Source organism: Coregonus clupeaformis, chromosome 9 (assembly GCF_020615455.1).
Source record: "Coregonus clupeaformis isolate EN_2021a chromosome 9, ASM2061545v1, whole genome shotgun sequence".
NCBI classification, from domain to species: Eukaryota; Metazoa; Chordata; class Actinopteri; order Salmoniformes; family Salmonidae; genus Coregonus; species Coregonus clupeaformis.
The window spans coordinates 44558924-44582361 of record NC_059200.1 but is presented as its reverse complement, the minus strand read 5'-3'; the positions used below and the strand labels follow the sequence as shown (position 1 = coordinate 44582361).

The following is a 23438-nucleotide window of genomic DNA, read 5'->3' as shown; positions in this document are numbered from 1 at the left end:
TAGGGGCTACTGTGTATTTTTCTGGAGGCAATGTTCACTTGCTGTGTTTGTGCGTATGTGTTTGTGTGTACGTGGGTACGTTTGCTTGCATGTGTGCTTCCCCCTCTTTCTCTCTCTCCTTCAATTATCTGGCCAGTTGTTGTGGGAGGCTCATGGTGTATCTATGTACTGTAGTGGCTGTCCCTTTGAGGAGCTCTGTGCAGCTGCAAGGTTTTATCTGCAGTCGCAGGCAGCTTGACATTTGGTGACGGCTTTTAACACTGGGCCCTACACAACAGAGGCCAGCACGTGGTGTTTCAACCCAAAAAAGGCATGGCTGCATCCATTCGCAAAGCTGTGAAACCTGGTCCAAGTCCACCAACCCCCCTGCCTCTGATTAGGGAAGATATTGACAGTGGAATCTTTCTTTTGAAGCGAATGAACCAATTTATCTGAGTTTCAGCATTCCGTGAAGGGCCTGCATCAACAAAAGGCCAGAGACAATACTCAGACAAGTAGCTAACTGTATTTTTTATTTATTTTATTTAACCTTTATTTAACTAGGAAAGTCAGTTAAGAACAAATTCTTATTTACTATGACGGCCTACCAAAAGGCAAAAGGCCTCCTGCGGGGATGGGTTCTGGGGTTAAAAATAAAAAATATAGGACAAAACACACATCACGACAAGAGAGACACCACAACACTACATAAAGAAAGACCTAAGACAACAACATAGCATGGCAGCAACACATGACAACACAACATGGTAGCAACACCACATGACAACAACATGGTAGCAACACATGGCAGCAACAGAACATGGTAGCAGCACAAAACATGGTACAAACATTATTGGGCAAAGACAACAGCACAAAGGCAAGACGGTAGAGACAACAATACATCACGCGAAGCAGCCACAACTGTCAGTAAGAGTCTTTGAATAAAGAGATGGAGATAAAACTGTCCAATTTGAGTGTTTTTTGCAGCTCGTTCCAGTCGCTAGCTGCAGCGAACTGAAAAGAGGAGCGACCCAGGGATGTGTGTGCTTTGGGGACCTTTAACAGAATGTGACTGGCAGAACGGGTATTGTATGTGGAGGATGAGGGCTGCAGTAGGTATCTCAGATAGGGGGGAGTGAGGCCTAAGAGGGTTTTATAAATAAGCATCAACCAGTGGGTCTTGCAACGGGTATACAGAGATGACCAGTTTACAGAGGAGTATAGAGTGCAGGGATGTGTACTATAAGGAGCATTGTTGGCAAATCTGATGGCCGAATGGTAAAGAACATCTAGCCGCTCGAGAGCACCCTTACCTGCCGATCTATAAATTACGTCTCCGTAATCTAACATGGGTAGGATGGTCATCTGAATCAGGGTTAGTTTGGTAGCTGGGGTGAAAGAGGAGCGATTACGATAGAGGAAACTTGTTGGACACTAAGAAAGCTTTGTTGTAGAGCGTTTAACACAAAATCCGGGGAAGGGTCAGCTGTATAAGACTACATATAAATGGATGAGAGAGCTTCCTACTGACTGAGCTATGTTGTTGATGTAAAATGTAACTCTCATAAGGAGAGTTACAATTTAGCCACCGTCCAAGACTGGTTTAAATCACCCCCATATTCAGGTAGAATCCCCACAGATGCAAGAGAGAGATAAGATACAGTCCCAAATGGGTCTTGGTCAAAAGTAGTGCATATATATAGGGAATAGGGTGCCATTTGGGACATGGGCTCAGTAATCAGGTGTTGGCGTAACGTCCCGCCGGTGATGTTTAGGAGGGCTCTAATTACCATAATCTAATTGGATAAGCAGATTTTTTTACTTTTGTGGGAGACCAGCGGGAGGCTTAGCTTCACTCCATCATATCAAGGATCACATCTCAGATATCTTTGAAGATGGATTTCAAGGTTGCCGCTTGTCAGGCCTAATTATGCGGCTTTATTTCGACACATTTTCTCTTTAGCTTTTCCTTGAGTCACTGTGTGTGTGTTGAGGGATGTGTTGTGTGTGTGTGTGTGTGTGTGTGTGTGTGTGTATGTGTGTGTTTGTGGTGTGTGTTTGTGCGTGCTGGGAGTGAGCTATCCTATGAGCAGCCTGAGTCTTTAATACCTACATGTTTCAAGCAGACCACCATAGTCCCTGTGCCCAAGGAAGCGAAGGTAACCTGCCTAAACGACTACCGCCCCGTAGCGCTCACGTCGGTAGCCATGAAGTGCTTTGAAAGGCTGGTCATGGCTCACATCAACACCATCATCCCGGAAACCCTAGACCCAACAGATCCACAGATGACGCAATCTCAATCGCACTCCACACTGCCCTTTCCCACCTGGACAAAAGGAACACCTATGTGAGAATGCTGTTCATTGACTACAGCTCAGCGTTCGACACCATAGTGCCCACAAAGCTCATCACTAAGCTAAGGACCCTGGGACTAAACACCTCCCTCTGCAACTGGATCCTGGACTTCCTGACGGGCCGCCCCCAAGTGGTAAGGGTAGGCAACAACACATCTGCCACGCTGATCCTCAACAATGGGGCCCCTCAGGGGTGCGTGCTTAGTCCCCTCCTGTACTCCCTATTCACCCACGACTGCGTGGCCAAACACGACTCCAACACCATCATTAAGTTTGCTAATGACACAACAGTGGTAGGCCTGATCACCGACAACGATGAGACAGCCTACAGGTAGGATGTCAGAGACCTGGCAGTGTGGTGCCAGGACAACAACCTCTCCCTCAATGTGAGTAAGATAAAGGATCTGATCGTGGACTACAGGAAAAGGCGGGCCGAACAGGCCCCCATTAACATCGACGGGGCTGTAGTGGAGCGGGTCGAGAGTTTCAAGTTCCTTGGTGTCCACATCTCCAACAAACTATCATGGTCCAAACACACCAAGACAGTCGTGAAGAGGGCACGACAACATATTTTCCCTCTCAGGAGACTGAAAAGATTTGGCATGGGTCCCCAGATCCACAAAAAAGTTCTACAGCTGCAACATCGAGAGCATCCTGACCGGTTGCATCACCGCCTGCTATGGCAACTGCTCGGCATCAGACCATAAGGCGCTATAGAGGGTAGTGCGTACGGCCAAGTACATCACTGGGGCCAAGCTTCCTGCCATCCAGGACCTACATACTAGGTATCAGAGGAAGGCCCACAAAATTGTCAAAGACTCCAGTCAAACAAGTCATAGACTGTTCTCTCTGCTACCGCACGGCAAGCGGTACCGGAGCGCCAAGTCTAGGACCAAAAGGCTCCTTAACAGCTTCAACCCCCAAGCCATAAGACTGCTGAACAATTAATCAAATGGCCACCCGGACAATTTACATTGACACCCCCCCTCCCTTTGTTTTTACACTGCTGCTACTCACTGTTTATTATCTATGCATAGTCACTTTACCCCTACCTACATGTACAAATTACCTCGACTAACCTGTACCCCCGCACATTGACTCAGTACCGGTACCCCCTGTATATAGCCTCATTATTGTTATTTTATTGTGTTACTTTTTACTTTACTTTAGTTGATTTTGTAAATATTTTCTTAACTCTTTCTTGAACTGCATTGTTGGTTAAGGGCTTGTAAGTAAGCATTTCACGGTAAGGTTGTTCACCTGTTGTATTCAGCGCATGTGACAAATACAATTTGATTTGATGTTAACACCTGGACATTAAAGAGATTCTCCAGTACTTTTGTATACTTTTTAGCCAGTAGTTCTGAAAGTAGCGCTCGAGAGCCAAAAGTAGTGCTCAAGAGCCCCGACAATTGTGCCGATATGTGCACCATGTCATTGCTCTCTCTCTCTCTTGCTCTGCTGTGTGTGCATCTTGCTAGCTGTCACTCAAATGGCCTTGGGGCTAAAGCTCATTGGCTAGAACTCGATTTGCTAGGGGGCTAAAACATGCCAAGAATGTTTTAGTTGCTCAATTTTACATCTAACTAGGGTGTTTGGTGCAGTATTTGTCAAGTAAATACATTGTGCTCCATACATACATACAGTATACTACAGTAGAAACGACAACACAATATACAGAAAATAAGGCACTTACTTTGATTGGAATGCACATGTCCAAAGTTATTATTTGAAAGGAAAACAACAATGAAGGCAATTCGAGAACCAGCCAGAAAATGTGCCAGGAGGGAAAGGTTCGTGCTAGACTGCGCAAATGTCTGCATACTTGATCTGGGGAAACACTGGGGAGGTGCTTGGGCTTTCATCGAAGAGAGAAGTTTGTCCTTTCATCAAAGGGAGACGTTTGTCTGGTTCAGTAATGTGATGCGTGATTTGAAGGAGTCAGGCGCAGGAGGGTAAATCACAGTATACAGAGTTTATTCTGTAATCCAGCGTAACCAGTCCAGTGCGCAAAACAGGCGCACTGGAACAAACATGCACACGGGGAAAATACCCCGGCAATACAAAATACTGAGCTCAACCGAGATACTAATCCTCACAATGAACAATCACCCACAAGGACAAGGGGGCAGAGGGAACACTTAAACACGTACTAATGAGGGGAATATGAACCAGGTGTGTGTAATTGACAAGACAAGACAAATGGAATGATGAGATATGGAGTGGCAGTGGCTAGAAGGTCGGTGACGGTGAACGCTGAAGCCTGCCCGAACAAGGAGGGGAAGCAGCTTTACATGACAAGTAAAGCCTCAAACATAAATTGACCGCAACAGTGAAATGGGCTACTTCTATGTGCATTAATGAGGAGGAGGAACACACCTCAATTCAAACTGTTGTTAGGAAATAAAACTTTGTTCGAAAATAGTTTCTAATTGACAAGTTGAAATATAGCCTATAGATAATTAGCAGGCAGCGTGTGTCTTGGTTTGAGGGCAGGTTAACTGTCCTGTTGCGTAACAATCACATTTAGGAACAGTGAGCACATTCTGACATCACGTGCATAAAAAGACTCACGCTGGGGGGCGACCGTTAGAGATATTTGGAACTCACACATGAAAAGGTTAAAGGCAGTCACTCTTTAATACACCACAACCAGACTACATATTGTCCTGAGAGACCTCAATGTACTATTTTCTCTATTTGTGCATATTTTTTACACTAAATGTTATCAGATCTTTAACCAAAACCTAATATTAAATAAAGGGAACCGGAGTGAACAAATAACACAGATGTGATACTTATTTCATTTATTTCATAACAAAAGTTATATAACACCCAATGCCCCTGAGTGAAAACGTATTTGCCACCTTCCACTCAATAACTGTTTGTGCCACCTTTAGCTGCAATGACTGCAATGACTGCACTTCCTGTGGTTGTTGATCAGTCTCTAACTTCGCTGCGGAGGAATTTTGTCCCACTCTTCCATGCAGAACTGCTTTAACTCAGCGATGTGTGGGCTTTTGAGCATTAACTGCTCATTTCAGGTCCTGCCACAACATCTTAATCGGGTTTAGGTCTGGAAGTTTGACTAGGCCATTCCAAAACTTTAAATGTGTTGCTTTCCAGCCATTCTGATGTACTCTAGACTTGCTTGTGTGTTTTGAATCATTGTCTTTCTGCATGACCCAGCTGCGCTTCAGCTCACGGACAGATGGCCTGACATTCTCCTGTAGAATTCTCTGATACAGAACATAATTTGATAATGGCAAATTGTCCAGGTCCTGAAGCAGCAAAGCATCCCCAAACCATCAAAATACCACCACCATGCTTGACCGTTGGTATGAGGTTCTTACTGTGGAATGCAGTGTTTGGTTTTCACCAGACATGACGGGACCCTGGCATTATCAGCAGTAGAAGCAAAGGATTGTGGGATAGCTTCTCCACCTTCAATGCAATATCAATCAATCAATCAAATGTATTTAGAAAGCCCTTTTTACATCAGCTGATGTCACAAAGCGCTATACAGAAACCCAGTCTAAAACCCCAAACAGCAAGCAATGCAGATGTAGAAGCATGGTGGCTAGGAAAAACTCCCTAGAAAGGCAGAAACCTAGGAAGAAACCTAGAGAGGAACCAGGCTCTGAGGGGTGGCCAGTCCCCTTCTGGCTGTGCCGGGTGGAGATTATAACAGTACATGGCTATTAAGGCCAGATTTTTCTCCAAGATGTTCAAACGTTCATAGATGACCAGCAGGGTGAAATAATAATTGCAGTGGTTGTAGAGGTTGCAACGGGTCAGTACATCAGGAGTAAATGTCACTTGGCTTTTCATAGCCGGGCATTTAGAGGTTGAAATAGCAGGTGCGGTAGAGAGAGAGAGTTGAAAACAGCAGGTCTGGGACAAGGTAGCACGTCCGGTGAACAGGTCAGGGTTCCATAGCCACAGGAAGAAGAGTGGAAACTGGAGCAAAAGCACAACCAGGTGGACAGCAAGGAGTCATCAGGCCAGGTAGTCCTGAGGCATGGTCCTAGGGCTCAGGTCCTCTGGGAGGGGAGGGAGAGAGAGAGAATTAGAGGGAGCATACTTAAATTCACACAGGACAAGACATGAGAATAACACCAGATATAACAGCCTAGCCCCCCGGCACATAGACTATGAAGCATAGATACTGGAGGCTGAGACGGGGGGGGGTCGGGAGACATTTACATTTTAGTCATTTAGCAGACGCTCTTATCCAGAGCGACTTACAGTTACTGAGTGCATACATTATTTTTTTTATTTTCATACTGGCCCCCCGTGGGAATCGAACCCACAACCCTGGCGTTGCAAACGCCATGCTCTACCAACTGAGCAACATCCCTGCCGGCCATTCACTCCCCTACCCTGGACGACACTGGGCACCGCCCCATGGGTCTCCCGGTCGCGGCCGGCTACGACAGAGCCTGGATTCGAACCAGGATCTCTAGTGGCACAGCTAGACCTTAGACCACTGCGCCACTCGGGAGATAGCCCTGTCTAAGCCGGTGGGGGGGTTCTACTAAGCTAAATTGAATTGTTTTAAGAAGGTCATAGCAAGGATCATTTAGCTATTTGATTTAGAATTTTAAGAGCCCTTTAAGTATCCCCAAAACATTTTTTGAAATTATTTGATGACAAATTATTTTGGGCCTTGGGGGGGGTTCTACTAAGCTAAATTGAATTGTTTTAAGAAGGTCATAGCAAGGATCATTTAGCTATTTGATTTAGAATTTTAAGACCCCTTGAAGTATCCCCAAAACATTTTTTGAAATTATTTGATGACAAATTATTTTGGGCCTTACTGCTATTAGCCCATACAAACTTATGTATTTAACCCCTTATTTTTGGCACTAAACAGTCTCCATATAAACTTCCATTAACATCTTTCATTGGTAAAGGGGAATCTTCAGATGAGTCTTGTTAAGCCTGTGGGAGTCCTAGAGCAAAACACTTGTAGGAGTCTCACCTTTCCACAAAGGGGTCGTATTAGTGTGTAGCACAAACTGTTCAGACGCTACAGACGTTGGCAGATTGGCTGTAACGACTTCAGACCGGCTGTACCATCTTGTTGGTGGGAGTCTCATCTTTCCATAGAGGGGTCATAATAGTTTGTAGGCCAAACCGTTCGGATGCTATAGATGATTTTGTGAAAAGACAGATTTTCGGGATGTCTCATGGTCTGACAAACAAACACCGCTCTTGCTCTGTTACCTTTCACCGCAGATGCGGAAGTGCGACATAGAGGATGAGGTGGATTGAGTCGCATCCAATGCAAAAAAAACTATATCTCTAGCTTACATTTTATATTATGCTAATTAGATTTCCACAGGGGCGCGGACATCGACCTTAGGGGGTTAATAGGCAGGAAATATTCATAACCTCACCCCAGCAGGCCAGATGCAGTAGAGGGCTAGCGCCGCAAATGGGATGGAGACAGCTGAGTAATTGCAGGAACACTTACAATAATTTACCCCCTCGCAGATGAATGACGAAACAGAAGGAGCAACCACGGCCATGATTTCCACACCAAAAAGTTCAAGTCTGAGGGTAGCGGATGTTGTGTTTTATATGTCACTTTACATTTACATTTTAGTCATTTAGCAGACGCTCTTATCCAGAGCGACTTACAGTTAGTGAATACATATTTTTTTTATACTGGCTCCCCGTGGGAATCGAACCCACAACCCTGGCATTGCAAACGCCATGCTCTATCAACTGAGCTACATCCCGGCCGGCCATTCCCTCCCCTACCCTGGACGACGCTGGGCCAATTGTGCGCCGCCCATGAGTCTCCCGGTCGCGGCCGGCTGCGACAGAGCCTGGATTCGAACCAGGATCTCTAGTGACACAGTTAGCACTGCGATGCAGTGCCTTAGACCACTGCGCCACTCAGGAGTACACTTTAGTCTGTCAGTTCATTTAAAATCTCCTTGCCTTGATGTGAATTTTTACAAAACTCCAGCAGATGACTGTGTGATGAAGTGAGGTGTTTGTGGAAGTTGAGCACAAAACGAGAATCATCCAGATGCTACATCCCCCCATCCCTCCTTCCCTCGCATCAACCTCTCCTCTCCTTTAGGCATATTCACTTAGAGCTGGTGGCACAATCAAACATTTAGATTGTCTGCCAAAAAAAGAAACGACAGGAAAAAGGTCACATGCTTGACATGCCGTAATTGTATGTGACACGCTAAAGTGCTTTGCCACATTATGCGCTCATCTTTCAATGTTTAAAGCTGTTCATTTCTTATTCGTCACGCTCCCAACTTCCCCCATGGTCCCTAAAAACTGTTAAAAACGGGCCTGAAGTTATACAGTAGGCGCTGCACACCTAGTGGCAGAGGTGAGTCTTGTACCCATCACCCTGCAGATGGAAACTCTAAATAACTATTTATCGCTCTGTCGCAGGGTACTTGGCATCAACCCTCAATCTCAAATGGCAGGCTGACCTGTCAAGCGGGGGGAAGATATAAGGCATCGCACCGGCAGGTAGCAGTGGGGCTGGGCCTCGGCTCTCAATTCGCCAAGGCTGTCCCCTTGGGCTGGCCCTAAACCACGACGAGAGGCAGTAGTCACTCATACTGTATGTATCATCAAGCCCTTAAAGTATAATGAGTGCTGTATTTTACAAGAGCCTACAAGCTGTGTGAACGGCCTTACACATGGGGTGCGTGTGTGATCAATATAGCCGCTCTCAGGCTGTGTTTCATTATGCAGATACGGCACATGCCACGGCAACAAACTGTTCCTCTTGTCAGTCGCCTCCTAAGCTATTCATTGCCCTTCACTGAGACCAGTACTGTACATATACACTTGGGACGGTGTCAATCACGTTGAATTTAAGGATGGGAGATATATCAACATGTGGCTCACACAGTCAGTTAGTCATCAGTCAGTTAGTTGACATTCAACCCCTCATGTTTTGGGCCCACTGATGCATTCTGAGATACTTCACCCCAAATGATGGGGCGAACATAAATAATAATTAAATCTGAACTCACAGGCGGAAGTTAGGCCCCTTCTCTTTTAGTTTTCTCTTTGAAGTCGCTGTGTTTTTTTCCTCAGATCTGAGCATTTCTCTGTGGCAGAGCCTGGGAGCACGGGCGATGTGCTGACTCGGGTGTGCGGGCAGGCTAGTCAGACAGGCAGCGTGACTTTGGACAGTTTGAAGGGTACGGGGCTCGATGTGTCCCACTGGGTCCTATGTGCTCCTATAATAAGACTGGAGAGGAGGCTGTGGGGAGGAGGGAATTTACTGGAGCACGACTCCCCCTAGGGCATCTTCAGAGGAACCAACTCCTTTATCTCTGTCTCTCTCTCTGTCTCTCTCGCTCTCTCTCTGATGCTCTGCTTTGAGCTCTCACTCAGTGAAGTGGCTTGTTAATAACCGCAGACATACACAAACACACACACAATCTCACATACACATGTGTGCACACACACATACACTGCACACACACACACACACACTCCTATTTTTTTGTACTGTTCCCATCCAGACTGGGAAACAATATATACAAACAGCCCAGGCCAGAACATCATAGACCATACGGTTGATCACAGTCCAAAGGAGGACTGACTGAAATAGGGGGGTGAACAATTTAATGTTTAGGCTTTTATCCATAGCCCCATGGTCATTTTACCCTTTCCACTGTCAGCATCTGGATACTGTGCTGCTGCTGGTAAGTTTCTGGTAAGCTATAATCTTCTCTCGGATCCTCTCTCGTCTATCTTTCCACTTTGCATCTCTTCTATGACGTTGTAACCTGCTTAAAGGGTAGGAAGCATGAGTTTTTACTCACCAAAGTAACAACACAGTGTGGTCAAACACTTACTAACTTAGTTGTCACGATCTGGTTACCTATAAGTACAAACATAGTAATGTTTTGCAGTACTTACATATTTATTAACTTATTTGCGGATATCTTCTAAACTACACACAATGCACTATTTCTCAACGTCATATGGAGAATCTACTCTGTGCTACCGAGTTCGTATGCTAGCTCGGTAGCTAACGCAAAGGTAGCCAGTAGCCATGCTAGCAAGTAATTACATTCCTGAAGTGTTAGCGGTGGTGAGCTACAATTCACCAATCACGAGGAAGTATTATGTAAACAAGGAACAGATGGAGCACGTGCGGCCATGCAGCATCCTAATGCTCTTCACGGATGTGTTATCTAGTGGGAACCTATTAGCATGGCAGGCTCTAGTGCCTTCTTGCCGTGGGCTCAAAACGAAAGAGAAAAACATACCTGCTTGCTCGAATTGTGCAATACCTCGTCTGTTCTCCTTTTTGTTTTGTCAACTTTTCGGCATGTTCTCTGTTAAGTAGTTTAGTAACTTTTTCCACCTTGGCTTTGTGCTAGTGCACTAGCTGACTGACATCTGGAATCTATCTATTTTAGATTTTTCTCTCTATATAGCTATTGGATTTCCCTCACTGACTCTCCCTTGGCTCGGTGAAGTGCCCATCTCCCCCTCGCTTTGGTAGCTAACTCAGCCTGAACTCTTTTAAACGTTTTACCATCGGATGGGCCCCAGCCATCAATCTGTAAGTCTCTGCTCTCTTTTTGCTTTTGATCTGCATTTATGTTTTTAGTTGTGTTGTGTTAGTTGTGTTCTAGCTCGTCTCTAGTTGTTGGGCTCTGGTTTGCGACCATAGCCGTAGTGGTTGGCTAGGCTGGCTAGGCTAATAGCTAGTTGGCTAATAGCTAACATTAGCTGTCTGGCTAGCTTGCTGGCTAAGATTGCGGCATATAGTTAACAATCTTTGATAACTGGTTAGATGGTGTTATGTATTTCCAAAACTTTGGTTTACTTTAATGTACCTGTAAGCAAGCCTAGGTGTTGATAGCAACAACGGCATTCTTCGGAATTCTGATAATCTTTAAGTAATAACTAGAAAAATTTAAAAGTGAGGTGTAACTTTGCATTGGGACTTTTGATGTGTATAGTAATGCAAATCCATATGTTACACGTGGTTAGGTTTATGCTACCTATCCTTTAACCTGCTCTGTCATGTTGCTTTCTCCCACTGATAGAGTGACCATGTATCTGAATGACACTCATGCCAGAAAACGTTCCGAGAATGTTTAAAGAACATTATAAGGGAGTGTAATGTGATTGTATATTTCATTGTAATCATTTTAAAAAATCTGTTCATGCCACTTATTTCAGAATAACAGTTATTCAGTTATTTCAGAAATTCCCCTTCTGCTTGACTTCCATGTGTTTCACTCTCTCTGAGATATCAGCCAGAGATGTGTTTTCTATCAATAGCCGTCAACCATTGTATTCACTCATGAAAGTGAAGCTACAATGAAAGAGATGTGCTTAACACAGAACAGCTCCAACAAACAATATGAGCTCACATGTCTATGTTTACGTAAAACCGGCATCAGTTTGCATTGCTTCTGCCACAATCCACAAACATTAGTATTATGTATGAACCACAGCCAACACCGGCCTCTTCTCCACAAAGCAATTAAGCATATGGAGAGAGAGAGCGAGAGAGCGGCTTGCTGGGTCCCTGCTGAGCTCTCAGGTCCTCCCCTGCCAACTCCTAACACGGCATCGGCAAGTGCAAATGTTATGGATGTCACGTTGCTTGCGTAGTGAGTACCACTTCCCCCCGATTTGGCTCATACCTTGCTCGAACTCAGGACCTCTGCTTTGCTAACAAACGTGACCTCCCTCCTTGACAACGTTGTGAAGAAAGCTAGCTGTGGAGTAAGCTTACGGTACGTTCTTAACTCCATTATACAAAGATCAATAGCTATGCTAAAACAGGAACGAGTGTGGAGATGGGACCCAACACTTTTAGTGGCGGCCATCTTGTTATTATATTCAGGAAGTGGCTGTTGCCATGTTGGCTAGATAAATTATTTCTACTGGATATTGGACATTGACTTTCCAGCATTTTCTAAAAGCAGGAGGCCAGTTGAGTCTTTGTTGAGTACAGAGGCCTAGCCTGCCTAGACTTAGCATCTCTTTCAGTGGCTTGTGAGCAAAGCCATTACTTTCACAAAGGGGTCATGTTCTCACCTGCCTGTCACCCCCCGAGCTTCTCAGTGGCACTCAATTTAATCTAATTAGGCCCATATTGAGTAATCATTAGACATGAGCCTGTCGTCCTCTCTCCAGCTACTTCTAATTACATACTGTATCTTAATTGCCGCCATCATGTCATGTATGGGGGGAAGACGGTTGGGCTATTCGGTTAGCGCTCTCTAATTAGCTTTTATGCTAGTGTCATTGAGGGCCTCCGACTTGGTCAGCCATGTGGATATATGAGGATATGTGAGAGTGAGCGATATGCAGAGGTGATATGGCTTTAGAGTTCCTGGGATCGCAGCACACAACTTCATTGGCTGTCGTGCCAATCAAGGTGCATGTGTAGCACATGGGTATCACGTTCAGGAGAAGACGCAGATGCGGGCAATGTCGAAGTAACAAAAGTGTATTACAAAAACAGGAGGCAGGCAAACGACAGGTCAGTAATCCAGATCAGAGTCCAAAAGGTACAGAACAGCAGGCAGTCTCAGGGTCAGGGCAGGCAGAGGTCAATAATCCAGGGTGGTGTGACAAGGTACAGAATGGCAGGCAGGCTCAGGATCAGGGCAGGCAGAATGGTCAAAACCGGGAAAACTAGAAAACAGGAACTTGAGAAAGCCAGGAGCAAGGGGAAAAACGCTGGTAGGCTTGACGAAACATAAACTGGCAACAGATGAACAGAGAACACAGGTATAAATACACTGGGGAGATGGGCGGCACCTGGAGCGGGGTGGAGACAATCACAAAGACAGGTGAAACAGATCAGGGTGTGACAATGGGGTTGTGTGAAACTTACTCCATAGCCTGAAGTTTCCCCACTTGCAGCAGAGAATAGCTAAGCAAGCAGTGTGACATCCTTTACACATGGTGGGTATAAATCATTTATAGCATTAGCGGTGGTCAGTGGATGGTGTGGGTAATTTTTAAATGGGGTGTGTGTGTGTGTGTGTGTGTTTGTGTGAGACTACACCAGTGTAACCAATGTGTAGTGAACCAGTCAGAAAGAGAGACGAGAGAAGCTAAGCAGTTGACTTGATTCAAAAGTGTTGGGAGTACTTGAAGAGTTTCATTTCATAACGCTATATATCCATTTTCAGAAAGCTGCTAAATTAGCTTTTATTGTTTAAAGAAATTGGTGTGTTTTTTCATTGTCTAATCATGGCATGGGGTTGTTCAATAAAAATACATATATTTGTTTAAAATCTATCACTTGATGGTTTCATTTCAGCGAGACAAATAATCATGTTTTTTTGCAAAATACAATAGTATATCTGCCTCACTCTCAGAGAATAAGTAGTTCTGCTAGGTTTTACAGTCAAATGTAACAAAGAACTACATTTTTAATAAAGAAATGTACAAATACATGTGTGACATCAATACAGTAATATGAGATCTATATGTAAAACATTTACATTTCACCTTTTAGTCATTTAGCAGATGCTCTTATCCAGAGCGACTTACAATAAATGCATTTATGTTAAGATAGCTAGGCGAGACAACCACATATCACAGTCAAATATACAGGATACGAACATTCCATTCCAGATAAACAATGGATATATAGCGTTTTGCAAAAAAAACTAATTTTCATACACATCTCAAATATATGAATAAAAAAATCTGAGAACAGTAATATTTTACACACACATGAAGTTACCCATAAGCAATCTTTTCTGATGAAAACACACAAATGTGAAACATTTGTGGATATAGCATTTTGGAAATAAACTCTTCATTTATAAGTACGCATACTGAAACAGTGGCTGGATTTATGGACATGAATCAGCAAACATGAATTCACAAAATGTGTATCAATAAAGCAAACGTTTGAGCTGTGCTAGACATTTAGGCCTGCATGTTTATAGCATCTTATTCAATACGACTGCAATTATATTTACACAAGTATGAAATTATGGATTTTGTCAACAACAACAACAACAAAATCTCGACCAGGCACTGTAAATGGTTGTTGATGGTTGTAAAAAAACATTAAGAACACCGGCTCTTTCCATGACATAGACTGATCAGGTGAAAGCTATGATCCCTTATTGATGTAACTTGTTAAATCCCCTGAATCAGTGTAGATGAAGAAAAAAGATTAAAGAAGGACTTTTAAGCCTTGAGACAATTGAGACATGGATTGTATATGGGTGCCATTCAGAGGGTGAATAAGCAAGACAAAATATTTAAGTGCCTTTGAACGGGGCATGGTAGTAGGTGCCAGGCGCACCGGTTTGTGTCAAGAACTGCAACGCTGCTGGGTTTTTCACGCTCAACAGTTTATTGTGTGTATCAAAAATGGTCCCCCACCCAGAGGACATCCAGCCAACTTGACACAACTGTGGGAAGCATTTGAGTCAACATGGAACACTTTTGACAGTCCATGCCCAGACTAATTTAGGCTGTTCTGAGGGCAAATGGGGGATGGGGGTGCACTTAATAGTAGGAAGGTGTTCTTAATGTTTTGTACACTCAGTGTATAACACCCATGTGAAGTCAATATGAAATGTATAAGATTAATCCCCATACTGAGCCTTGCTGTTTCGAAACTTGTGCAAATGCTCTCTCACCATTATACTTGAGTTCCTTTTACAACATCAGTCTGTGACTCTGACATTACACTGAATATTGTTCTAAATTCAAAATGCTTTATTGGCATGGCAAAAAATCACAAGTTCTCACATAGAACCTAATGAAAATATAATTATTCTCTCAAGACTAAAGCATCTCAAATGCTGTATCTTGCCTAATGTGCCACAAAGACATATTGGCTGTTGACAGACACTTTTTAGCGGTCTCTTTGAGTTGAAGTGATTTGCCTTATCTGCAATCAATTGTGATAGATCTGCGTCCCAAATGACACCCTATTCCCTACATAGTGCACTACTTGTGACTAGTGCATAACATAGGTAATAGAATGCCATTTTGGACGTAGACAGAAACTCAACAAAAACCAGCCGCTCAGGGACATTTCTGTTGTTCTTTCCTCTATGTTTTATTTCTGCATCCATTGTGAGGAGACTGATCTCAGTGTAAATCCCCCCTGATGCCATTCTAATGCCATCCTATCCATGCATTGTACAGTTAATCCAGACCAAGGTCCCCGATGTGTTGCACTGGCCATTTGTCTCTCATTGGAATGAGTGCCTTGTAAACAGGCTGCAAAAGGTTTACAATTTATTTCAATGGAGAAATGTACGCCTTAGCTGGATGGAGACATGCTGTAGGGTTGAGGTAGATTTCATAAAGGAGAGGGCAGTGAAAAGAACATTGATCACCTTTTATAGAATATGCTTTTCTTGCAGAGGTGGTTCACCCATCTATGCTTGTGTGAGGAGTAACCATGTTTGAGAGTATCCTTCCTTGAGGAGTAACCTGTCTGAGACCTGAATACATGTGTGAGCAGCACCGCAGCTAATATCTGGGCTTAAGCTCAGTGGGCTAATGTTATTATTGAGTTATGCGGGTTCGATTCCATTGTATCAAAGCACAACAAAGCTAACCTCTCCACATGCTGTGTGTATGAGGCCAGTGAAGTCTATTCTACTTTGGGCTCATTATTACCCCCAATACCCTGGTGTGTGTGTGTGTGTGTGTGTGCGTGTGCGTCTGTGTCTGTGTGTCTGTGCACCTGCGTATTTGTACATGTACACTATATATATACAAAAGTATGTCGACACCCCATCAAGTTAGTAGATTCAGATTTTTCAGCCACACCCGTTGCTATCAGGTGTATAAAATCGAGCACACAGCCATGCAATCACCAGAGACAAACATTGGCAGTAGAATGGTCTTACTGAAGAGCTCAGTGACTTTCAACATGGCACCGTCATAGGATGCCACCTTTCCAACAAGTCAGTTAGTCAAATTTCTGCCCTGCTAGAGCTGCCCCGGTCAACTGTAAGTGCTGTTATTGTGATGTGGTAACGTCTAGGAGCAACAACGGCTCAGCTGCGAAGTGGTAGGCCACAGAAGCTCACAGAACGGGACCACCGAGTGCAGAAGCGCATAGCGCATAAACATCATCTGTCCTCGGTTACAACACTCACTACAGAGTTCCAAACTGCCTCTGGAAGCAACGTCAGCACAATAACTGTTTGTCGGGAGCTTCATGAAATGGGTTTCCATGGCCAAGCAGCTGCACATAAACCTAAGATCACCATGCGCAATGCCAAGCGTCGGTTGGAGTGGTGTAAAGCTTGCCGCCGTTGGACTCCGGATTAGTGGAAACGCGTTCTCTGGAGTGATTGATCACGCTTCACCATCTTGCAGTCTGAAGGACGAATCTGGTTTTGGCAGATGCCAGGAGAATGCTATCTGCCCCAATGCATAGTGCCAACTGTAAAGTTTGGTGGAGGAGGAATAATGGTCTGGGCTGTTTTTCATGGTTCGGGCTAGGCCCCTTAGTTCCAGTGAAGGAAAATCTTAACGCTACAGCATATTATGACATTCTAGACGATTCTGTGCTTCCAACTTTGTGGCAACAGTTTGGGGAAGGCCCTTTCCTGTTTCAGCATGACAATGTCCCCATGCACAAAGCGAGGTCCGTACAGAAATGGTTTGTCGAGATCGGTGTGGAAGAATTTGACTGACCTGCACAGAGCCCTGACCTCAACCCCATCGAACACCTCTGGGATGAATTGGAACGCAGACTGCGAGCCAGGTCAAATCACCCAACGTCAGTGCCCGACCTCACTAATGCTCTTGTGGCGGAATGGAAGCAAGTCCCCACAGCAATGTTCCAACATCTAGTGGAAAGCCTTCCCAGAAGAGTGGAGGCTGTTATAGCAGCAAAGGGGGTACCAACTCCATTTTAATGCCCATGATTTTGGAATGAGATGTTTGATGAGCAGGTGTCCATGTAGTGTATGTACGTGTCTGTAATGCGTCTCTAAGCTCCTTTTCCTCTCTGCCCACACAGTTCTGCTGGGTGTGTTGACGGCGTGTGCCCAGACAGAGATGAAGAGGGTTGTCGGGGACAATGCCACATTGCCCTGTCACCACCAGTTCTGGGCAGGCGACGCCCCCACGCTGGACATTGAGTGGCTCCTCCTCAAGCCCAGCTCCAAGCAGAGAGTGGTGAGTGGCTGACTTGACTGACTACTTGGGGTGCATCTCAATAGACTAAAGTGTCTTCCTCCCCTTGTGTCCTTTCCTCCATAACTAGACAGGCGAAAGCACATTCCTGGTATAGGTGTCTATAATGCTGTCACCTAGCCTGTGTTTTCAGATCAGTAGGAGAGGACACAAGTACAGAAAGCAACTTCAGAGTATTGAGATGTATCATCGAACCAGAGGAAATTATAGCATATATTTGTGTTCCTTTGTACAGGATAGAGAGAGAGAGTAGTATATGGGAGGAGAGAGCACAAAGGCACTAGAGCAGTGGGCATTACTACCGCATGACATAAGATCACATAACATATGACTTCATGACATAAGATACAGTATGTCACTATCTCCAGTTCATTGAGGCCAATATTAGTCTATATGGACCCCCTCTTCCCAATGACTAGGAGGACCCTCAAAGGACTGAATCAAACTCTCATCCACTTCTCTCAACTTCGAAGATCTGCCTCTTTCAGCAAGCAGGCTGTCTTGTTTTTTCATTCTGGTTTCACTCAATCCATTTACAGTTATTCTTTTTATGACCGGGAATTGGCAGGTGGGCATAGTTTTCTTTCCATTTGGCCTCTGGTCAATCTAGCCTCTAAGATACTGGCAGGCTTGTTAGACCAATACGGCCGCCTACATTCTCATTCCACTCTCTCCCTGCAGGTTAATAAAAGTGCTGCTACAGTTTCCCTTTGGTGAATGATCGTTTACTAGGCCTGCGCTTTATCCGCAGAAATAAAATCTCATTTGCCCACTTTACAGGCTCTGCTTGGATATCCATGGTGATATGTAATACCTGCAATGGGGGTTATAAACTTTAAGTGCTGTGGGGGGAAAACATATGCATTTGTTGATTTTTTAATTTCCTTACATGGTCAAATTATGAAATGACGTCTTGATCCTTGCATTTGTTGATCTATAAATGTACATTTATACCTACATAGTCAAGTAATGAAGTAATGTCTTGTTTTGTCTTTGGGTCTTAGATAATGCAGTAGTAGACACAGTTTGTTCATGGGTCTTTCTATAAACTAGGGTACCAACAGGGGTGAAAGTAAATAGTGAGGGTACACCGTACCGGTAAAACCTGAGACATCACAATTAATACAACATGCCCAAAAAAACTATAGGCTATTACACCATTATTTAACATTACAGCATGTCAGCCACATGAAACATTTGCAAATTGACTGGAAACCGAGTGGTATACGTTCCAAATTGCGTTGTGGTTTAGTAGAACATTTACATTTTGTCATGGTGGAGATGAACGGCAGAGACGCTCGCAGACAAGGCAGAGATGAGTGGCCGAGACCGAGGCGCGCGTGACCAAAATATGCCATTTAGCAGTGGATGCATCAATTCAGGTTACAAGTGTAGGCCTAATGACAATCGCAGAATGTCATTACAATACACGTAGGTATTTTGTAACAGATGACTCTTTCCATTCATCAAACTGCGGGTGCTGAAATTATTTTGCGAGTGGACGAATGTGCACTGGTAGCCTACAGGAGCACCTTTGTTGTGTGACTGTTTTACTATCAGATGAAAACATCATGACTGGTTGTGTTTATGCCACATTACAAAGCAAAGGCTACATGTCCATAAGGCTAGGGGAAGCTTTCCCTAAAGTAAATTGAATTAAATCGCCAAAAATTATATAGCCTAATTAGCTTACTCCTGTCTATACATAAATAAATAAAATCATTCAAAATAGGCTACTAAACCAGAAAGCATGATTTGGCCACAGAGGATCATTAGCTTCTTAAAAATAAAAAAAAGTGGATTGTTTTACATTTCATAGCCTACAGTCGTTAGGGCCCGCAATTTGGGCAGCGTGCTGCCAATACCAAATAGATGATTGTTGAGTTGCGACTGTCAGTGAAAAGCAGAGAGACCCAGCCAGGCATATCGCAATATTAAAAAATGAAATCGCGGAAAAACTGTTTGGAATGCAAATGGCTATTGCTGTAAAGAGATGACATTGAAAAGACTCCAATCTGTCTTTTAGTTATCAAAATTCTTAACTTAATTAACTTATTGGCACCAGCAGAGCACATCGGCATATCCCAGGTGAGTGTGCATAATCACTGTCTTTGTCATTGGGTCAGTGCCACTTTTGTTTGTTTTTGGACAATCATTTCCTCGTCCAGGTGATATGGACATCATATTGTATATGTGTCTCCCCTTATCGCAGGCCAATTATATGGATCAGACAACATTGTTTTTATTGATCTGTTTGTCAGTGTCAGCAGAGTAGGCTACCCTGTAATTTTTGTAGTATAAAAAAAAATGCATGCACGCACTTGGGTGTTCCGTACCAGTAAGAAATGAAATCTACTTTCACCCCTGGGTACCGGTGAGGATATCCTACACTGGATACACTGGACAACTTGTTACAGCTGTTGATAAGACATTGATAATAATCTGCAAATTTGTTTAATGTCTTTACATTAAGAAATAAGGGGGGATCATAGCTATATTCAATACAATTATTTTAAAACCTATGTTTAACCCTTTATCATGGTTATTGTCTTGACGGATTTGTCCAAAATCGTGTGACATAAAACATTACTTTGTCCTTGCAATTATGTGTAATCAGTTATATTAATGCTTAATAGAATCCTGTTAGAATCCTGGATCTAGCAGTTGGACAGTTTTTTGTATAGAGATCTCAGAAATGCAGTGTAACTACATAATATTCCGTGCCTCCTTATGTTACAGGGTGAAAACAGTTTTCATGGGCACACAAATCCAAAATAATGTGTGCATTGCAGAATCGAATGCTTCTAACCGAAAGAGTCACCATACCTTTATACTTAAAACATAAATCGATACTGTCATTAACGTGGTTCTTCAATAAATATGCATAATAACTGTCATGTTGTATAATGATAGAAGACAGGTGCAGGAATACGTAATAGGGGTTTTATTTTACTCCACCCAACACAAGGTACGTCATGAAAAAACGACCGGGACGAAGCCCAAAACAAACACGTATATATATATATAACAAAGGGATGTAACACAAACAAAAGAGCGAGGTGTGAACCTCTAAATAATACACGGGATGAGACCCGTAATAACAAGTGCACAATTCCACGGTATGTAACCCGTAATACAAAGTACTCACGAGACCAACAGACATGGGACAATTATCGTCAAGGACAATGGGAAACAGAGGGCACATACAGTATATACACATACTAATCAGGGGGAATGGGAACCAGGTGTGCGTAATGAGACAAGCCAGTCTGGGGTTGGTGGTAATGATCTAGTTCAGTGACACCTAGAAGGCCGGTGACATAGACCTCCGGAGCTGGTGACCGGAATGAGAAGCAGTACCGGGTGGATCTGTGACAATAACCCTAGGAAATTGATGTTGATAATCTGTTGTTGTCTGCTTAATTGACCTCAGTGTCTCATTAGATTTAACAGAGAAAGCATCAAGGAAATTAGTTCCTGTTTTCATATGTTTTTGTGCCTCAGATTGTACACCAAGTCTACTGTGTGCAATTGTGTTGGATGGACTATTTAAGTGATAATGCCCGAGAAGCCGGTGTTTGGAGGATATATTGGCACAGGTGTTGTACATACAGTGGGGAAAAAAAGTATTTAGTCAGCCACCAATTGTGCAAGTTCTCCCACTTAAAAAGATGAGAAAGTCCTGTACTTTTCATCATAGGTACACGTCAACTATGACAGACAAAATGAGATTTTTTTTCTCCAGAAAATCAAATTGTAGGATTTTTTATGAATTTATTTGCAAATTATGGTGGAAAATAAGTATTTGGTCAATGACAAAAGTTTCTCAATATTTTGTTATATACCCTTTGTTGGCAATGACAAAGGTCAAACGTTTTCAGTAAGTCTTCACAAGGTTTTCACACACTGTTGCTGGTATTTTGGCCCATTCCTCCATGCAGATCTCCTCTAGAGCAGTGATGTTTTGGGGCTGTCGCTGGGCAACACGGACTTTCAACTCCCTCCAAAGATTTTCTATGGGGTTGAGATCTGGAGACTGGCTAGGCCACTCCAGGACCTTGAAATGCTTCTTACGAAGCCCCTCCTTCGTTGCCCGGGCGGTGTGTTTGGGATCATTGTCATGCTGAAAGACCCAGCCACGTTTCATCTTCAATGCCCATGCTGATGGAAGGAGGTTTTCACTCAAAATCTCACGATACATGGCCCCATTCATTCTTTCCTTTACACAGATCAGTCGTCCTGGTCCCTTTGCAGAAAAACAGCCCCAAAGAATGATGTTTCCACCCCCATGCTTCACAGTAGGTATGGTGTTCTTTGGATGCAACTCAGCATTCTTTGTCCTCCAAACACGACGAGTTGAGTTTTTACCAAAAAGTTCTATTTTGGTTTCATCTGACCATATGACATTCTCCCAATCCTCTTCTGGATCATCCAAATGCACTCTAGCAAACTTCAGACGGGCCTGGACATGTACTGGCTTAAGCAGGGGGACACGTCTGGCACTGCAGGATTTAAGTCCCTGGCGGCGTAGTGTGTTACTGATGGTAGGCTTTGTTACTTTGGTCCCAGCTCTCTGCAGGTCATTCACTAGGTCCCCCCGTGTGGTTCTGGGATTTTTGCTCACCGTTCTTGTGATCATTTTGACCCCACGGGGTGAGATCTTGCGTGGAGCCCCAGATCGAGGGAGATGATCAGTGGTCTTGTATGTCTTCCATTTCCTAATAATTGCTCCCACAGTTGATTTCTTCAAACCAAGCTGCTTACCTATTGCAGATTCAGTCTTCCCAGCCTGGTGCAGGTCTACAATTTTGTTTCTGGTGTCCTTTGACAGCTCTTTGGTCTTGGCCATAATGGAGTTTGGAGTGTGACTGTTTGAGGTTGTGGACAGGTGTCTTTTATACTGATAACAAGTTCAAACAGGTGCCATTAATACAGGTATCGAGTGGAGGACAGAGGAGCCTCTTAAAGAAGAAGTTACAGGTCTGTGAGAGCCAGAAATCTTGCTTGTTTGTAGGTGACCAAATACTTATTTTCCACCATAATTTGCAAATAAATTCATTAAAAATCCTACAATGTGATTTTCTGGATTTTTTTTTCTCAATTTGTCTGTCATAGTTGACGTGTACCTATGATGAAAATTACAGACCTCTCTCATCTTTTTAAGTGGGAGAACTTGCACAATTGGTGGCTGACTAAATACTTTTTTTCCCCACTGTATCATCCAAACACCGGCTTCGAGGGCATTATCACTTTTATACAACAGGTTACCAACATTTTCATAAAAAATTCTATTTTGATGAATTTATTCATACTATTTCATCCTTCCACAAGATATAGTCCCGACACAAATCTAGGGTTGCTACCCAAGCCAGCTGGTCGGTCGTTCTATTGGTTTGGTTGCCAGAGACCTGACCCAGTCGTTCAGTCTAAATGTTCCATTGCCATACTGGCTGGCAACGTTCTTATTCCTTGCTTGCTAGCTAGCAAACTATGGCTAACTTACAGTCATGTCAAACAGTGCAGCCAGAATAAAAACAAAGTAGCTGCATTTTTGCATTTGTTTAAGCTGTTTTCTAGTGACACTTATTTAGATACATCCATAACAATGAGCTAATGAGGCGCAATTTCGCCTGGCATAGAACATGTGCTCTCTCGTCAGGACACTGTTGTTCAGAGTAGCTAGCCAACAACACAGCTAACACAATCACTTCATACTGAAGCTGGAAAGACTGCAAACTAGCTGCACTTAGTTTATTTTTACATTTTCTCTATTGACATGTCTTTGTATATATCCATACCATTAATGCCAGCTGATTCATGATTTCGACTGGCTGAGAAACGTTGTCCAGACACCCGACACGTTCATTACTATGGGACAGCTGGAGATTGAATTTGAATATTGAAACAATGTTGCAAATGTCGGAGAGACAGACAACA

General features: G+C 43.6%; 1 protein-coding gene across 1 annotated transcript in view; it reads left to right on the top strand.

The window, feature by feature from the left end:
* The window catches only part of LOC121573987 (CXADR-like membrane protein), a 124803-nt gene that overhangs the window by 74091 nt on the left and 27274 nt on the right, over nucleotides 1-23438 (top strand). The window contains exon 2 of the mRNA XM_041886425.2: nucleotides 17326-17483. Within this exon, the coding sequence (XP_041742359.1) occupies nucleotides 17326-17483 (158 nt within the window). The remainder of the gene's footprint in view (nucleotides 1-17325; nucleotides 17484-23438) is intronic.